At 47.2% G+C, this 15,439-nt stretch overlaps 1 protein-coding gene across 1 annotated transcript in view; it reads left to right on the top strand.

Annotated features, from left to right (window-relative positions):
* The first annotated feature begins 791 nt into the window (after positions 1 to 791).
* The window catches only part of PDIA5 (protein disulfide isomerase family A member 5), a 92,765-nt gene continuing 78,117 nt past the window's right edge, over positions 792 to 15,439 (top strand). Inside the window, exon 1 of the mRNA NM_001046091.2 lies at positions 792 to 938. Within this exon, the coding sequence (NP_001039556.1) occupies positions 891 to 938 (48 nt within the window). The 5' untranslated portion in view covers positions 792 to 890. The remainder of the gene's footprint in view (positions 939 to 15,439) is intronic.

The following is a 15,439-nucleotide window of genomic DNA, read 5'->3' on the forward strand; positions in this document are numbered from 1 at the left end:
GATGGTTCATAAAAATGTAATCATACAATATGCATACTTTTGTGGCTAGTTTCTTTCTTAGCATAATAGTTTCGAGCTTCATCCACATTGTAGCATGTATCAGTAGCTCATTACTTTTAATGATGGAATAATATCCCGCTGTATGAATATATCCCATTTTGTTTATCCATTTATCTCTCAGTGGACACCTGGGTTGTTTCCACCTCTTGGTTATTGTGAATACCGCTGCTGTGAGCATTTGTGTAACAGTAGTTGTTTGGATGTCTGTTTTCAAGTCTTTGGGGTACATGCCCAGGAATGTGGTTATTGGGTTATATGGTAATCTGTATTCAACTTTCTGAGGAAATGTCAAATTGTTTTCCAACAGATCAATAAAAATTTCTTGAATGAAAAAAAAGCAACAGTAGGTGGGAGACAGGGATGAGGGCTTTTCGGCCCTCCACAAGCAGCACTGGACTGTGCCATTTGCAGGCTATGTGATCTGGGTCAAATGACTTAAGTTCTCTGGGCCACCTCTTCATCCTCAAAGTGGGGAAAATAAAACTTTTCTCTGTGAGCCGAAGGACATGTTTTTTCTAAAGTTCTAGGCACAGAGTAAGCCTCCCATATTAACTGCTTTCCCTTACTCTGACCTTGACCATATGGCACTAGGCTCTTGATTCTACCTGGCCAGGGGGCTAAGTTCAGCCGTGCTGCAAACTACAACTCCCAGCACGCACTTCTCCCGGGCCGGCTCTCCCAGCGTGGTGCGCATGCTTTGGCAGACGTGGCACCGGGAACTCGGAGGCGGGGAGCAATTGGGAAGTGGCGGCGGCGGTTGCACCCGGCGAAGCTGCGGTCGCGGGAGCCCGAGTGGGGACCGGAGCCGGCTGGGGGCAGCGGCAGCAGGGATGGCGCGGGTCGTGCCGGCGTGGCTGCTCCTGCCGCTGGCAGTCTGGGTAAGGCTGTGGCACTGGGGTTCGGGCCGGGACGGCACGTGCGCCCGGCGTGCAGGTCCAAGCTCCCTGCTCCCGGCGCTCCCGGGGCTTGCGGGGAGATGATGCCTCCGGGCGCCTGGGTGGGGGCATGCGTGCTGGACGGGCGGAGACCCGGTGGCTGTGCGGGAGGCGGCGGAGCGGTCGCCGTGCCCTCCCTGCGGAGTGCTTCGGCGCTCAAAGGTCGAAAGGAGCCCGGAGTCGGGGAGCCTGGGGGCGCTGGGCAATCGCTGGCTGGGGGCTTGCGCGGTGGACACGACTATACAGGGGTGCAGGTCAGGGGGCGGCCACGGGCTAGGGCTGAAAGCCGGCGGCTTGCGGGGGCACTGCGCCCCAGACTCGGGGCCCTGCACCTGTGTGAGTTTGGGGTAGGAAGGGGATGCTTGGCACCTGCACTGCCGGAAACCTTGTTTTAGGGCCGTCTGGTTCTTGGTTTTGGCCCTGAGCAGCCGGGAAACTGCCGGCCACCTCGTGGACTGCCCTCCCGAGCAGCCCCCGCCGGCCAGACTTGGCTGGGCCGGGTGGGGTCGCCCGGGCGGGGAGTTCTGCTCCTTTACCCAACTGAGGTTCCAGCCACTTTCTGGCTTGTGATGCGGCCTATCGTTTAATGTAGGTGATTTAGTCTCCTCATCCATGAAATGGGGACGCTTTAGATACCACTCCAACCCCCCACCTCCCGCCCGGTTGTCAGGATGACAAATTGGAGGAGGAAGCTCTAAATTTCGAAACCCTACAAGAGGGGAGGAGGGACGGGCCAGGGTTATGGGAGTGTGGGATCTCCGGAGCAATTTGCTACGCTTGGGGTTGGGGATGGAGAGTGTACCTCAGGGCATCGCTGAGAGAGGTCGGAATGGGTGTGTCCACAGCACCCAGGGCCGGGGGTTGGCCCTGGTGTTCCCGTGGGTGTGTGATACCGTCTCCTTCCATACCTCTCTTGTAGTTTCTGGTCTCCCTGATTATAGGACAGTTTTGGCTCCTTCTTTTCCTGAAGCTCCTGAAGAGAGACTCCTGCTGCTGGAACTCTTTTCAACCTGGATTTTCCAGTTTTTTGTGTTTTTTTGGGGTGTGGCAAGGATGCTGGACAACGCATGAGGAGAAAAAATGGAGTGTGGATTGAGTTGTTTTAAACACTTCCAGCTCTCAATACTGTGCCCTTCTGGGATCGCCATTGAGGAGTGGCCCAGTAGTTTCTGGTTGTCCGAAAGTGGGTAGAAAAGGAAGCTCCCTGTCCCTCTAGATCTGTTTCTCCCTCTTAGAAGCAGGGCTGGAGTAGGGCAGTGTCACTCTCCCAGGTTTGTTTAGGTTTGTTTGATGCTCTGTTTGCATTCTGTTCCCTCGGCCAGTTGGCCTGGATGGTCTCTGTGCCAGGCCGCGATGCTGGACTGTGTAGAGGGGGCCATCTCCAGTGCCACCCGGGAAAGGTGTTTGAATGCAGTCTGTTTTAGGAGGTCTACTTTCTTCTTCCCCTTCCTTTTCCTTCCTGTGAAAATGAAAGACTTGGGACTCTGACCAGAAAGAAGTTTCATTCGGCAAACATTCATTTATTGGCTGGCACTGGGTTGGATTTGGGATCGAGGGCAAAATACACATTGTTCCTGCCCTCTGGTGTTGCCCTGAGTTGGGCAGGGAAGTCAGTCCTGTGGGCAAATAAAGACAGAAGAGTGAGTACCCATACTCGAAGTTCTGGGAGCACCACTGAAGGAGAGCTGTACATTAATTTGCAGGGAAGGTCAGCCATGACTTTCCTGAGGGGTGAGTTGAGCTGTCAGGAGTGAGTGTGGGAGTCATCTAGGCAGTTGAGATCTGCTGATGCCCTCCGCTGGGAGGTGTGGAGAGTGGGTAGGTTTGCTGAGAGCACTAGAACCTGGGAGTCATCAGCAAGGAATTGGCATTTTCTCCTTTCCCCAAGCCCAAGATTGGCTTAGCAGGTGTGAGACTGAGGTGTAGAGTCAGTGATGAGTGGTGAGTGGACACCAGGGTGCCATGCTATGCTGTTTCAGTTGTGTCCAAGTCTTTGCGACCCTATGGACTGTAGCCTGCCAGGCTCCTCTGTCCGTGGGATTCTCCAGGCAAGATTACTGGAGCAGATTGCTGTGCCTTCCTCCAGGGATCTCCCAACCCAGGGATCGAACCCATGTCTCCTGCGGCTCCCGCATTGTAGGCAGATTCTTTACCACTGAGCCACTGAGGAAGCCGGACACCAGGATGGGCCTCTGTGAATATAAACTGTGTCCATGTGATAAGGGTTCCCCAGCTCCTGGGAGTGGATTGGGTTTCTTTGTTCACTCATTCTTTACTGAGAGCTGAGATGTGCAGGGCACTGGGCTGTGACCCAAGAAATGCAAAGAAGTGTGAAGGGGTCTACAGAGATTCATGGACAGGGGTGTACACACATCCTATTTTTTACAGTAGCAAAAATATGGAAGTGGCAAAAAAAAAAAAATATGGAAGTGGCTTACATGCTTAACAGTAGCACCATGTTTAAATGACTTGTAGCCCTACCCATACCATGGAAAGTGATGTTTATAAAGGATGTATGTATTTGCTAGAATGCTGGATTTGTTGTCAAAATATTTTATAATGCTTATGAGGACTATCTAAGGACATGAAAAAGTACTTGTGTATGATAATTAGGGGAAAAGCGGGATACAAAACGGAACCCCAGGGTGGCTGAAGCTAGCTATAGAAGTGAGGGATTAGCCAAACCTCCAAATGTCAACAGTGATTGCTCTGGAAGGTAGAGTTGTGGGTGACTTTTGCTTACTTCTTTGTTTAGGCTTTTTTTATATTTCCCAAGTTTTCTTGAATTTAATGAATGTGCATTAGCTTTTAATCAGAAGTTAGTAAAGGAACTTAAAAAAAAATGTTTCTTTGGGGACTCCCAGTCTTCCAACACTGTGACGTGGAAAGAGGTGCAGTCAACACTTGGACAAGTTGGTCCCAGCCTTCCAGGCTGGGTGTCCCTGCCTGGGGCCTGCAGCTGGGGAGGCCAGGCTGTCCTGTCCCCGACGCCTGTGGCTGCCTGGCCCTTCATGCTGTCCCACTTAGCTCCTCCCTGCAGTCAGCCCTTCCTCAGGCCATCCATGCCGACTGTCCTATAGTCTCCATCCAGAACTTGGGAGGACATGACCTTACCCTGCTCAAGGGTCTCGGTGTCAGGCCAAGGCCCGGAGTGGGCCTGTGATGACCTTTTCACAGGTTCATAGACAAATGGGAAAAATAACAACGGTGAACTTTTTCTTTCTTTTTTTTTCATGATTCCAAATATTTCCAGTTTAAAAACTTAATTTCTCTGACATGGTATCCATATTGAGAGGGTGCTGGGAGAGTGGCTTAGAGTGTCCTTTTGGAAAAAAAGATGAAAGCAGTGATACTGTAATGTGATTTTTTAAAAAAGCCTTCGATTGATAAAATCTAAATTCAAATATGTATGTTATATACATAATATATTTTAACATTTTAAAAATATATTTTTTAATTATTTAAACTATATTTTAAAATACATCCTGTTACTCTGTGAGCATCAGAAGTCTGAGAACTATTGACCTAATTCAAAATTCTCTGATTTCACAAGAGAAAAATGAGGCTTTGAGAGAGAAGGGACTCACCCACGTGAGGCCACCAAGTTTGTAAAGACAAGGCGGGTGTGAGAGCCAGGCTCCTGAATTACAGATGGGTATTCTTCCCACTCCATCTATGTCATCCAGCTCCCACCTGCTTCCTTCCACCCTCGCCACTGCCCAGGCCTCTGCCCCTGAGGGTGGCATGAAGCTCAGAACCTGGTGGGACAGGGGGCGGAGGTGCAGGGAGCAGCAGATGTTTGCCCCATCTCTCCTGCAGAGCTTTTAATGTATACGAATTTAGGTTCTACACCATTATATATTTAATAGGCTCTTGTGGGCTGGCCTGGGGGCCTAATTGCCAATTATAATGCTGCTTGGAACCTGGAGTGCACTTTTCCCACAGAAATAAGTACTTTACAGAGGAAGTGTTAAAACAGAACTGGCACGTGAGTTGGGGGGATGACCAGGTGCCTTAGGAGCGGCAAACAGGGTGCTGTGGATCCTATCCAGGGTCAGCCTCTGGGGCACCCAGCGACCAGAGAAGGGCCCCAGCTTATGCCTCACAAGGAGGGCAGACCCTGGGCTCTGTGACAGTGGGGATCCTCTGTGTGCTGGCACCTCGCCCAAACCTGACATGCAGTCACCCCTGGTCCGTATTTGCTGGAAGGAATCAGTGTTGCAGGCAGGGAATCCAAGACAGAATTGTAGGCAATGAGGAGCAATGGACGAGGCTAGATGGACAGAAGGATTTGAGTCTGGGGCTGGGGAAATAAGACTAGAAAAGTGAATCCAGTAAAAAAAAACCTTAGATGCCTGGCAAAGCTTTCAGGACTCAAATCTGTAGGCAATGGAGAGACATGATGAAAGTTGCCCTTTTTAATAACAAGAACAGTGAGGCCACGGTGCAGGGTTGAGTTGGAGCGGGAGAGACTAGATTAATTTTCCCAAAACAACACTTTCTTCCTCTTACTTTCTTCTCTGTTATCTATAAGATGAAGTCCAGTGTGATGTTACGGAAAGAACACGAGCTTTTAGCCACACTCAGGAGCTGTGTGACCTTGGGCCCTGCCTATTTTCTTGTTTGTCAGCAGTGGTAATAATACCCATTGTGCAGAGTAGAAAGGATCAGAAATAATACAGGGAGCACCCAGCACAGCACATGGCACATGGGCACGCCCAATAAATAGGAGCCGGCAGGCACCTCGGGTGGTTGGAGAAGGGGTGCCTGGAAGCCAGTGAAGGGCCAGAGGGGCTGTGAGTGGAGGCTGTGAGCCGTGGGTAGGGGGCTGAACCATAGGATTCTTGGATTCTTGCCATCATGGGTCCCTGGAGCCGAGGTCCTGATGGCTCCTTGCCCCTCTGCACTGGGCCCTTCAGAGCCTCCTGATGGGTAGGGGGTGTGGGGGTGTGTGCGCAGAAGGGCTAAGAGTTTAAGTGCTCTGCTTCTTCCCTTTTTTTCTGAAAGTGGATCCTCTCTTGAGACTGGAGATACCAACCACACTGCCTCCCTGGAGGGTTTGCCCCAGCTTTGTGGTTTTGTTTGGTGAGGCTCTTGTGTTTCCCTTGGTGGTTGTAGTAGGTTTGGGAGGCTGACAGTGGACCAGAGAGTGACCCCCGGGGTGTAGGAGAGCCTAAGTTCTCCTGCATTACCGGACTTTGGTGGTTTTCTTGCCCTCCTTTCGTTTCCCCCACACCTGGCATCTTGGTGGGAGAGGGAAGGAGCACTGTGCCTTGCCCATCCTGCAGCACTGACCTGAGTCTCTGGCTTCCCATCGACCTATCAATGAGAATTATAAAACACCTGGTACATTGTAGAGGGCTTGCAAAGTATTTCGGTGTATCTCACGTCTGTGTAGTTCTGCGTCCCACACGAGCTGGGTGAGATGAGCTGGCTGAGTACTGTTACTTCAAGAGAGGGATGGGTAAGTTGACAGAGAGTGGGGAGAGAGAGACCATTGATGGACATGGCCTGGAAGGGGAGGGCATAGACAGATGAATGGGTCATCTGACTGAGCAGCCTCCTTGGCAGGTGCTATTTTCTGAAATAGCAGCACCAGCCGGTTACCTGGGGTGTCCGTGATCCTTGCTCTTTAGCTCCCTGATGGCCTGAATACGGGAGGCGGGGCCGCAGCCAGGCTCTCACTGACCACCCTCCTTGCCCTTCTCATCACCCTCCCTGCAGGGCTCTAGGTAACTGTCCCCTGTGACCACCTACGTCCATCAGGGCCTCATTCCATTCACCAGTTTACAGTCACTTCTAAATAATTAGCTTTGCAGTTATGTGGTGAGGGCTGGGGATGTGGGGTTGGAATAGCCTTTTTGTATCTTTTTATTCCCTGAAGTCATACTGAGCCCCCAGCTTGGATGTGTGCTCTGTGCCCAGATGGCCTGGTCATGAGCCTGTGCCCGGCTTCAGGGTATCCCGCTCCTCACAGCTGGCCGGGGCAGGAGTAGAGATCCATCACCGCAAAGAATCCCACCATTCCTTTAACCTTGGCATGAGCAAATGTCTTTAATTCGTTAGCAGATCCTTTAATCCTTGCCTTGGAAGGTATTCATGGAGATCGAGGTCGAGGGCTTATGCTGGGGCTTAAACATAAGGGTGATATAGCTTCTGAGCCAAGTCGTGGGCTTGGCTGGAAAGCTCTGCTCCAGGGCCAAGTAGGGCAGGCTCCCGAGGAACAAGCACGTTTGCTGTCACCAAGGAGTCTGACCTGGCTGGGTCCTGGGCAGGGTGTTGTATGCTATGCTATGCTAAGTCACTTCAGTCGTGTCTGACTCTGTGTGACCCCATAGACGGCAGCCACCAGGCTCCCCCATCCCTGGGATTCTCCAGGCAAGAACACTGGAGTGGGTTGCCAGGCGGGGTGTTGTACATGCTCCTTATTTCAAAGGAACATGGACCACCGTCTGTGTGTTACATATATCGTGTTCATTCATTCCACAGATCTTTTTTTAAACAGACACCTCATGAGACTCTTTTATGAGCCAGATATACTGTGCCAAGGCATTGGGGACAAACTGATAAAAAGGATGGATACCATCCCTTCCTCCCTCTGCCTGGTGAGAGGCCACTAATTTATTATTTAATTCAAGTAGGAAGTGCTAGAAGGAGGGAGATAAAGTGGTTAGAGCGTGTGTAACAAGGGTCCCTACCCTGTTGCAGGGCGTCAGAAAAGGCCTCTCTGAAGACTTATGGACCCTTTCTCAAAAAAATGTTTTTAAATGTATAAAACAGTATGCATAGGATTATAGCAGAAACCCGTGATATTGAAATAGTTATCAAAATATTTTAACAAATTGTGACAAAATAGTATGTATTTTTTTTAATGCATCATGTAGGAAGATCTAGTGACAGAGTTGATAATTTCTATAAATTGTAAGTAGTGATGAGCATAGATATCTGCAATAATCCTCTTGTTCTGAGAAGATGTGATTTCTATTGGTGACAAGGTCACGGACGTTGTCAGTGCTACTGTAATTGGTTACCTACATTCATAATAAAGGGAAGACTAAATTTCAGTGAAATTAGTGAAAATAAAGATCCCATCCAAATTCACAGACCCCCAGTGTAAGAAAAATTATCCCCAAACTTGGAAATTAAATCTGATTTCATGACTTTCTAATGTCACACTGGAGCATTGTCTAGGAAGCCCATAGGGATTGTCACTATGATTTTATTTCTTAAGACCCATACTCTGTAAACTTAGAAAGGATGCAGATGATTTCTGTTAGGGAAGAGAGAGTCTTCAGGACATTAACTGGCTTTTTATCTCATTTAGCAATCATATCATACCTTTTTTCATCGATCATAACATCTTTTTTTTTTAAAGAATTTGGCTGTGGGCTTACAGGATCTTAGTTCCCCCAATAGTGAAAGTGTGGAGTCCTAACCACTGGACCACCAGGGAATTCCCTATAACTTCTTTAAAAAAATATTTCTATTAACCTTTTTTTTTTCCTTTCTTACATCCTCTTTTGACCTAGCTTTGTCATTTTAGTGGACCCCTTATTGAGTTAATAACACTTTGAAATATGCTCAATCTTTGCATGAAAATTGGGTTTTTAAATTTGAAAATTATACTGGATCCCTGTTGAAGAGCCACGGAGTGAGCAGAATGTGAGGCTGTGGCACTCAGAAGGGAGGTCTGGGTGGGGCTGTTAATGTAGGGGTGCGGCTCAGGTGGGGTACCCCAGGGGACAGCGTGGGGCGGGTAGAGAAGATGGACTGAGTGAGCCCTGAGGAACTTCTGCATTTACAGGATGGTGGCAGTGGGTTAAGAGAGGCCAAGTGTGTTGTGCTGGGGCTGAGCAAAAGGAGAAGTGGAGGTGCCTGTTGGGTCAGCCACATGGAGGTCATTGCCGAACCTCCACCAGGAGCCTCTTTGGTGGTGGGGGCAGATCTGAGGGATGCTGAGGACTGCTTAGAAGGGGAGGAGGGAGGTGGAAAATTCTGGCTGTGAAGGAGTGGGGAGTGGTATGGGGTCCAGAGAGGAGGTTTTTGAAAGATGGGTTAGTGGCCTTCCAACCCAGCTGTGACTCCAACCACCTCAAAGAGGTATGTGTAAAAATGGATTCTTGGTCTCTCCAGACCCACAAGATGATTTTCTTCAAGGATGAGGCCCAGAAAGCTATCTTTCCAGAAAGCTTTTACTTACTGCTGTTGTGTAGCTACAAACCAGAGATGTTTACAAGCTAACATTAATTTTACGTGGTGGACATATCTTGCCAGCCAGAGTTGCCTCTTTGGGCCGAGTGGCATGACACAACGTCTGCCCATAATAAGAGCCACATACACCAGTGACGCTGTGAGACTCACTTGGCTGGAGCATGTGCCGTTTTTGCTGTTTTCTGTGGGCAGTGAGGGAATTGTGCACAACAGGTAGCAGAGAAGAGATGACTCCCGCTGTCCTTGAAGCTCTTTCCAGTTGGTTGCACTCAGTAGCTAGATTGGAAGGGGAAGCCGACTTGCTGGCCTCTCAGGTCTTGTTTGGGTGGAGCTCTGGGGAGTGGAGAGAGCTTGCGGGACATCAGTGGGGAGTGTGTGCACTGACAGGCAAAGACAAGAGCTTGTGATCTGTGCCTAGAAGACCTCTGAGTCCCGGTTCTGCTGTTTTAGGCTTCACCTAAGTTGAGTGCCTTTACTTCTTTGAACCTCAGTTTTCACATCTCTAAAGTAGGGATGGTACACCTCCCACACAGATTGTTTACAGCAGGTTTTCAAACATTTTTACTGCAATTCCTGCAAGAACAGTTTTGCATTTTACATTTATAACCAAGTACATATATCTATATATGAACATAACAGTTGCAGATTTTTCACTGAATACACAGTCTTGCTACCAATGTACACACTGATGTTTCCTTCTTACTGTTATTTTAAAAAAATGCTCGTGGTAACCCACTGAAGTGATTTTATAACTCTGCTCTTGGGTTAAGGCCTGAGGGATAGAAAATACTTATTTCAACTCTCAGCTTTAGGGGATTGAGTGAAATACTGTATGTCAAAGCACAGATGTATCTCATGGGTCATGAGCCCTTGAATTGTTATTTTCTTTTCAATTAATGGAGCTTTGAGACAGGGTTGGGTTTCCGAAGTGGGAATTCACCTGCTCTTCCTCGGGCCCTGCTGCCTACTTCTCTGCTTCCTCCTCCAGCTCTTCCTCGTTAGCAGGCCTGGCACACCAGGCTGGCAGCAGCCCAGAGCCCTCTTGGCTCTTGAAGAGGTTTTCCACAACATTAAAAGCTTTAGGGACTTAAGTCCTGGTTAAATGCACTGCAGTTGCAATTTCAGGATAAAAAACCCTGTTTTTATAAGCTCCTGGATCAGTCGTCCTGCCCCCGAACTGCCCCTTGTTGACAGTCACGTTTGTGCCATGGAAAATGGGTGGGAAAACTGTGGAGCCCACGTCAAAGGTGTGGTTTTTAAAGGAAGCAAAATATAAGACATAACCTGGCTTTGCATTCACGGGAGCAAGTGGTGAGACGTGCGTGGCTCTTGGTCTTCCCACTTCATCTTGGGTCCGGGTCAGAGCTTTCACCTACTTGCCGGGTAATGTTGAGCAAGTTTCTAACTCTTCATTTTGGCTTCCTTATCTATAGACTAGGTATAATGAAAGTACCTACTTAATTCACTTGTCAAGAGAATGAGCTGCACAGTCATGTGAGCAGTTTTGCTGGCTCCTGGGCACACATGAACACTCTAAACTCACAGCTCCTGGAATGATCATGGCCTCGTCCCCAGACCTTTGGTGTTGGGATTAAAGAGTCCTCTCTCGGGTTGGGTTCCATCCCAGCTGAGTGCTTTCCAGTTTCCCTCTCTTTCTTTAGCGCGTTTAGCTCCTCAGCTGCAGCTAGTCAGGGGTCCACATTCCAAGGGCCAGGCTTCTGTCTTTCTGCCACACAAACACACGCACACACACACACGCACGCACGCACGTGCCATCCAGGCAGCGTTCATTTTTATTTCAAAGGCTGCTGGGTGGTGGACTTTTGAACACTGGGAAATATCAGTGGTGAAATCTTCAAACTTGGTTTGAGGTCAGGCCTTAGCTCCTTGTGAAGAGGGTATTTAGCCATGGTGATTGGTGACAGATGCTTACAATTTGTCCATTTAAGGCGCATAAATTAACCTGTATTTAAAAATGAACATTTCTCTCTCTCTCTCTCTCTTTTTCTCTCTCGTCAGAGCCATTCTAGGTATGCGTTGCATGCAGAGTTCTCTGCAGATTCTGTAGAATAGTTCTTATTAAAAACTACGTGTCAGGTGAACAGAGGAGCCAGCAGTCAGTCTGCTCAAAGTGAAGAGGGGAAGATAAGCACTGCTCTCGCTTGGGAAGGTGCCAGTGAACGCTGAGATAGATGGTCGAGGGTATCAGGAGGCCTGTGAAAGAGCGGGGGCAGTATTTGGTTGTATTCTGGGCATCTGGGCATCTCTCTTTTTTTTTTTTTTCTGTCTTATTTTAGGTGTTTTTTCCCTAGCTCTAATTTTGAGATAGAGAAGAGCTGCAAGAAGAGTATAAAGGATTTCCATCTTCCTTTCACTCGATTCTACAAATATTAACATTTTATCACATTTATCATACTCTCCCTCTGCATATATAAAGTTTACAGACACAATTCTCCTTTGTCCCATAAATACTTTATTGTTTCTTAAGAGGGAAGGACATTCTCTTATATAACCAGAGAACAACAGTCAAAATCAGGAATGTAGCACTTGGCTCAGGACTTGATCTAGAATCACGTGTTGCATTTGAAATTAATTGTCATGTCTCTTTAATCTCCTTTAATCTGGGCCACTTTCTCAGTCTTTGCCTTTGGGGACGTTGGCATTTTTGAAGAATGTCCCTCAGTTTTGTTTTGGATGATGTTTCCCTTCCTTCGGTACCTTTTATCAGGAAACATATGTTCATTTGACCCATTCCTGGTGGTGTTGATGTTGGTCCCTTAGTTGAGTTTTCTGCCAGATTTCTCGTCTATGAAGTTACGTTTTCTTGTAGTGGAGAAATACTTGGAGATTGTTAATTGTTTCCATGATGGTAGCCAAATGATGGTAATTTTAAAAAAGTATTTGTATCAGGTATGCCTATTATGGTTAGAAAAATACACAAAGGAGAAGAATAAAATCTATTCAAGGACAAAGCCTTACTTTGGTGAATTTCTTTTTCTTCCGGTCATTTTCTTAGCATAATTGGCTGTATAGTTGTAATCATACCATGTACATTTTAAATTCTATTTTAAAAACTTAACATTAAAACAAATATCTTTTCACTGCACAATCTTTGAAAACATCTCTTAAATGCCTGTTTCATCCTGTCAAGTGGTTTATTCTAAGAAACGGTTCCCCCGATGTTGGATATTTAAGTTGTTTACAATTTTTGACTCTTATGAGTAAGAATGAGTGAGTCATATATGTGTCAGAATCTCTGCGAATTTCCTTGGGACACATTCCCAAAAGTGGAATTACCACGTGGAGAAGCAGAAATGCTTTTAAGATACTTGATTAATTGTGCCAAATAGCTTTTCAAAAGAATTGTACTGGCTTAAGTCTTTGCCAGCACTATATGACAGTCAGGTGTCATATTTTAAGAGATTCACTAACAGTGTTTTTCAATTTTTTTTAAAACCTGTGATACAAAAATCAAGATTGGTGTTGAGATTAATTTCCTGTATTTTGAATTATGAAAGCATAGATATTTATTTCCAAAAGTAAATTATAGTGTAATATGGCACGTTACTCCCTTCAGTCTCTGCCACCCCACTCCTGGCCTTGGGATAGCTCCGGGAACTGGGAGCATGGGTGTGTCTAGGGCAGACTATTCAGGACATTGAGGGGCTTGGGGGCACGTGAGGAATTGGGGAATTTCACCTACAGAATCCTAAGAGTGAATGTGTTTGCTGTCTTCAGAGTGTGGTAGGCAGGCAGAATGGCTTGGGACGGGGAGGGATTGGAACTTTCTAATGACTGGAGCTGTCCAAGATGAAATGGTAGGACATGGACTTCTGTGCATTAACATGTTTAGTTTCCACAACCTTCCGGACTCCAACGTGCTGAGCAGCCTCAGGAGATTTTGAGTACTTGGCTCTGGAGGCTGGAGATGGCATGGAGAAATGTTGAGAGGAGTCTTCTATCTGGAAACCAACCAACCCAGCTCAACTCTGAGGGATGTCCTGGCCTGTTGGTCTCCTGCAGTGGTTTCCTTACTATTAATAGTAAAGGGCTGGGGTTGTGGGGAAACTGAAGAGTTATTAGTTTTTCTTTCATTTGTGGGTAGCCATCACCAGGTGACCAAGATACTTGGGATGGGAATAGGCGCAGTGAAACTCGAGTAATTAGGAGGAAAACAGTAAATCAAACCCTTGATAGTCTGTCTCCTTCCTTGTAGCAGTTGATCTAAAGTATAATGCATGATTTGATGCTTTGAAGTATCCCAAATTGAGTAGTTGTTAATATTTCTTTCTAGTTAAAGCTTTTGTTTCAGTAGGCACTCAAGATCTATTTGCATGTGTGCCAGAAAACCCAGAATGGTAGTGCCTCAAAGAGATTCTTTATTCCACTCACATAGAAGTCTGGAAAGGGGTGTGCCAGGGCCAGTATATTCCTCTGTGGTATCATAGTCCCAGGTACCTTCTATTTTGATAACTCTACATCTTTAGCAAGTCCTTCAAGGCTATGGTTTTTCCAGTAGTCATGTATGTATGTGAGAGTTGGACTGTGAAGAAAGCTGAGTGCTGAAGAATTGATGCTTTTGAACTGTGGTGTTGGAGAAGACTCTTGAGAGTCCCGTGGACTGCAAGGAGATCCAACCAGTCCATTCTAAAGGAGATCAGTCCTGGGTGTTCTTTGGAAGGAATGATGCTAAAGCTGAAACTCAAGTACTTTGGCCACCTCATGTGAAGAGTTGACTCCTTGGAAAAGACTCTGATGCTGGGAGGGATTTGGGGCAGGAAGAGAAGGGGATGACAGAGGATGAGATGGCTGCATGGCATCACCGACTTGATGGACGTGAGTTTGAGTGAACTCCGGGAGTTGGTGATGGACAGGGAGGCCTGGCATGCTGCAATTCATGGGGTCGCAAAGAGTTGGACACGACTGAGCGACTGAACTGAACTGAACTGAACTCCACCTCATTGTCTCAAGGTAGCTGCTTGAGTTCCAGCCATCTTTCCAGATTCTAGGGAGCAGAAAGGAGGAAGGGACTAAGAAAACTCTTAGACTGTCTATTAGGGACACTTCCCTAAAAGTTGCCGCATAACACTTCGGTTTACATTCCAGGGGCTGGAATTTAGCCACAGGGCCACACTTGATGCAGGGAAGACTGAAAGGTTTGACTTTTAATGTGGGTGGCCACATGCGCAAGGCAACTCAGCAGTTTCTTCTTGAGGTGTAATTACCTCACTGTACTTCTCTGGTAGTGGTCACTAGATGAGGTTTGCAGAATATCATAATTGTAAAGGACTTTGGAAATCACTTTCAACCCCTTCATTTTACAGAGAAAGACACAGAGAAGGAGGCATGGCTTGTCCAAAGTCACACAGTCAGTAAATATCAAAACCAGCACAAAACTTGGGTCTCTGACTCTTGCTACCAAACCTCTAGCTCTCAAATATTCAGCCAGCTGTGGTTCTCTGACCTGGGGTTCAGGTCATGTGTTTGTAACCTTATTCCTGGATCCCTTTACCACCAGCTTCCTAAGAGTCTAGACTTAGATTCTGACATTTCAAAACTATTTTGAGTAAGATGTGGGCTACACTAAATTAAACCAGTTTCTTCACAGCTCCAAACATAAGAAGGCTATCTTTTTTCCAGGTGACAGAGCAAAAAGAAGGTTAAGTCCCACCTCCACCCTTTTTCCTAAATGTTAAAGTTCTGTCCTCAACTCTTCCTCCTTTAGCAAGTCGCTTTTACATACTTGAATACCTCTGGCTTCATGATCTGCATTGAATAGTGAATCTGTAACAACAGACAACCTCCTGGGCTATAGAGAATGTGAGGGTGCTGGCATGTACCCCAGAGATCTGGAGCTTTTTAAAGCTGAGGGTGTAATGTGGCAAGGACTGATCTCCTGTTATCTTCCAGAATTGCATGACTCTGTGTCTAGCCTTGGTGGTGATGGTGGGTGAGGTTAAGTGAAGACAGCGGAAGTTGTGATGTGATGTGTTAGAGAGAATGAGAGGAGGCAGAAAGGAGTCCAGACTCTGCACACACCTCTGATGAACCGCAGATCTGGGCTGACTGCCCCAGGGTCTTGAGAAGGGTGGCCAACAGCAGGTGTTCTGGGCTTGCAGGAAGTAGAGAGTTGGTGTAAATCCCTGCTGGGACCCTCCTTGCCCTTTCTGGAAGATCTTGTCTTTTCCTGGTTGATTTGATTTCCCCCAACCGCGGGAAGGAGGTGCTTCTGG

Source organism: Bos taurus, chromosome 1 (assembly GCF_002263795.3).
Source record: "Bos taurus isolate L1 Dominette 01449 registration number 42190680 breed Hereford chromosome 1, ARS-UCD2.0, whole genome shotgun sequence".
NCBI classification, from domain to species: Eukaryota; Metazoa; Chordata; class Mammalia; order Artiodactyla; family Bovidae; genus Bos; species Bos taurus.